We start from the raw sequence: 3,598 nt of genomic DNA, 5'->3' as shown, positions 1-3,598 counted from the left end.
AAATGTGAGCTCTACAAAGCAACAAAAAACATTCTCAGATAAATTTAAACTTCTGCAGTTATGATCCGAATGCAGATTTACTTCTATGATGAGAAAATGGGTTTATCATGTCTATCATATTGTTGTTCACTAAATAACTTAAGGATTTATTTACACATACATATTCATGTACAAATATTTATTTATTCATAAAACTCTTATGAAGTGCTGAGAAAGGAGATGCACAACATTTCTAGAAAGGAGAACAAGAAGGACTTAAAGTAGGTAAGTTCAGATGTCACTAAAGAAAATTCCCCAACTACTTTTATTTAGGAGATTTAGCTATGCTCCTTATAGATGAAAAAAGAAACTATAATTAGATAATATCTACAAGATCCCAAAGTCTGAGAGATTGCATGGGTGTGTTTTGCATTTCTCCCTAACTTACATCTCTTGCTAGCAACCTTTTTGTTGCCCACTTACATTCTTTGTTTCTCAAGGTGTAGATCAAAGGATTAAGTGAGGGGGTCACCACAGTATAGAAAAAGGTGAGGAATTTTCTGTGATTCTGTGTGTACTTGCTCTTGGGTTGTATATACACAGAAATTATAGTCCCAAAGAACAAAACCACAACAATCAGGTGAGATTCACAGGTCCCGAATGCTTTCCTCCTGCCTTCAGTGGACTTTATCCTCAGCATACTCCTAACAATGCAGCCGTAGGAGACCAGGATAAGCCCCAAAGGTATAACCACATAGAGGACAGTCACTCTGGAGAGCTCATATTCCAGGAAGGTTGTGTCCACACAAGCAATTTTAATCAGTACAGGCTTCTCACACATAAAATCATCCACCCTGTGGTGGCCGCAGAGAGGCAGTTGGAAAACAAGGGTGGTCTGAACTGTGGACTCCACAAAACCACTGGTCCAGGCCATGGCTGCTAGTTGCTGGAGAAGCTTTGGGTGCATGATAACACCATAGTGGAGGGGTGGACAGATAGCATTGAAACAATCATAGGCCATAACAGTCAGGAGGACACACTCTGTGGAGCCCAATCCCAATGCAATATATAACTGGATCACACAGCCAGTGTAACTGATGGTCCTCTCAGAACCCTTGAGATTCCAAAGCATCTGTGGGACAATACTAGTAGTAAAACAGAGGTCCAGGAAGGAGAGATTGGAGAGGAAGAAATACATGGGTGTGTGGAGTTTGGGGTTCACGTGTGAAACAAGTATGATCGCCGTGTTCCCCAGCAGGGTCAAAATGTAGATGACAAAGATGACCAGAAGAAGAAGCATCTCCAGCTGGGGCTGATCAGAAAATCCCAGTAAGATAAAACCTGCTGGGTTGCTAAAATTGATTCTTTTCATTGTTCCTTAATTGTGAGTCTTCTTTCTTGATAATTCCTATTTTATTCTTGTAGGAAGAAAAACCCTGTAGTGTGACCAATAGAAAAATAAAGAACTAAAACTTGAGCACTTCAAGTGCTCAGGATTTATATACAGAGAAACAAAATACACAGATTAAATAATGCAATAAATGATAAACTGACTTGTTATATAGAATAAGAGAAATGCATATCATGAACATGTCAAATACAAACACAGAATAGACATTAGGATCATATAGCAAAACAGATTTGAGATCTATCTGAAAATGAAATACATAGGCTATCAATGTGCAAACTGTGAAAAAGCAAAGCAAGATGAAAATAAAGTGATTTCTATATGCATAGATACATGATAGTTATACAATAGATACAACAGATACAAAAGTTGAAAAATACACAGAGTAGGTAGGACTTTAAGAGAAAAGGGATATAGAGTTGGGGATACAATAAGAATAATTACAATATTAAATAGGAGAAAGTATATATGTCTATCATTCATATTCATTACTTTTCTAGGAAGCAATCAATTACTAAAGGTAGAACCAGCAATTGAATTAAGGAAAGCTTCTGTGATCTATTGGAGGCATTGTTCTGCTTTATAAATATTGCTTTCTAGAAAAATCTAATTCATTTTAAAATCTAATTCAATGCCACACACTTTAAGATGGTTTTATTATGGGGCTGGGCCTGTAGCTCAGTGACAGAGTGCTTGCCTCACATGTGTGAGGCACTGGGTTTGATCTTCAGCACCACATAAAATTAAATGAATAAAGATACCGTGTCTACATCAACTAAAAAATATTTTAAAGAAAAGATGGTTCTAGTATAATAGTACACAAAATAGAGTTAATATAATTCATTGACCTTTAATAAAATAAATTATAAAGACTACATAAGTATAATTCAAACTAACTTGCAAAGATTAAGAAATGTAGTTATTAAAATATTTACTTCTGATTGGTCAATTTTAGGGTTCCCAAAAAAGTCTGCAGCATATTGATTAACTTTGATAGTTAAATATACAGAAAAAAAAATTTCCTTTAAAATAGCCTTTCTAACGAAAATTTCTGATTAGACCTCTAACAGCCTAACTAGAAAACAAGTAAATCTAAGAACCCTAGATTGTTATGTCCAGACTCAAATAATTATATTTTAGGCGAATATGTGCCTAATTTTCTTTGGCATCCATGGTAATAATCAATTGCATGCTTTAATTTAGCAGAGATGAAACTATGACATATTTTGGATACAAATAGTCCTTCTTCCAGAATTAAAACAAAAAGAAGGAAACTGACACTGTAAACTAGTGGTCACGTTGTTTAGCATCTGTCTTCCTGGTCAAATATTTTGGTAGTAAAATAAAAACCCTGAATGCTCTGATGTGCCCAAAGTGACCTCAATGTGAGTTGGCAAAATCTTCCCTATTATTGAATAACTAGAACTGTGCTGTGTTGAAATAGTTGATGTCTCCTGGCAGAAGGAAGAGATGAGTGACATCATTTTATTTCCTTGTGTATTTATTTATATGTCCCGGAATGGATATTTTCCAGGAAGACTCCACAATAAAACCTCTTCCCTCCCCCTTTCACATTTCTGCTAATCAATGTGAGGAAAAGAAGAATTTTGTCTGAGAAAGAGATGACAGTGGTCAACCTTTTATAACTAAGAATATAGTAAAGATTATGTTTGCTTCTTTTTGGACAAATACCAAGGAATGAGGTAGCTGAATCATTCTATGGTCCCATTCCCAATCTTCTGAGGAATCTCCATAATGCTTTCCAAAGTGGTTATGCTAATTTGCAGTTCCACCAACATGTATAAGTGTACATTTCTCCCCCTACACCTTGCCAGAATTTATTATTATTTGTATTCTTGATGATTGCAGCAGTAACTGCAGTGAGATGAAACCTTTGATTTGCCTTTTCCTGATTGCAAGTGATGCCATACATATTTTCGTATACCTGTTGGCAATTTTTGAGAAATGTCTTTTGCTCTTTATTGATTCGGTTGTTTTGTGTTGTTGCTTTAGTTCTTTATATATTATGAATATTATTAGCCTGCTGGAGGAGTTGCCACAAGAGATCTTTCTCCCACTTCATAGACTGTCTCTATACCTCCTTAATTGATTCCTTTGTGGTACAGCAGCTTTTTAATTTGATGTAATTCAACTTATTGATTCTTGTTTTAAATTTCTTGAACTTCAGGGTTCTTGTTAAGGAAATAATTG

The 3,598-nt window shown here is 35.4% G+C and overlaps 1 protein-coding gene across 1 annotated transcript; it reads right to left on the bottom strand.

The window, feature by feature from the left end:
• Window positions 1-418: 418 nt before the first annotated feature.
• Window positions 419-1,351, bottom strand: LOC306666688 (olfactory receptor 2G3-like; the record flags this gene model as incomplete). The annotated part of the gene is made up of 1 exon (XM_079148910.1): window positions 419-1,351. One exon carries the CDS (start codon window positions 1,349-1,351, stop codon window positions 419-421), a length of 933 nt encoding a protein of 310 aa, XP_079005036.1.
• Between the last annotated feature and the right edge of the window lie 2,247 nt (window positions 1,352-3,598).

The sequence above is a fragment of the Sciurus vulgaris genome, assembly GCF_902686455.1.
Source record: "Sciurus vulgaris genome assembly, chromosome: 7".
NCBI classification, from domain to species: domain Eukaryota; kingdom Metazoa; phylum Chordata; class Mammalia; order Rodentia; family Sciuridae; genus Sciurus; species Sciurus vulgaris.
Note: the sequence above shows the minus strand (reverse complement) of the source record. Positions and strands in the feature narration are given on the sequence as shown.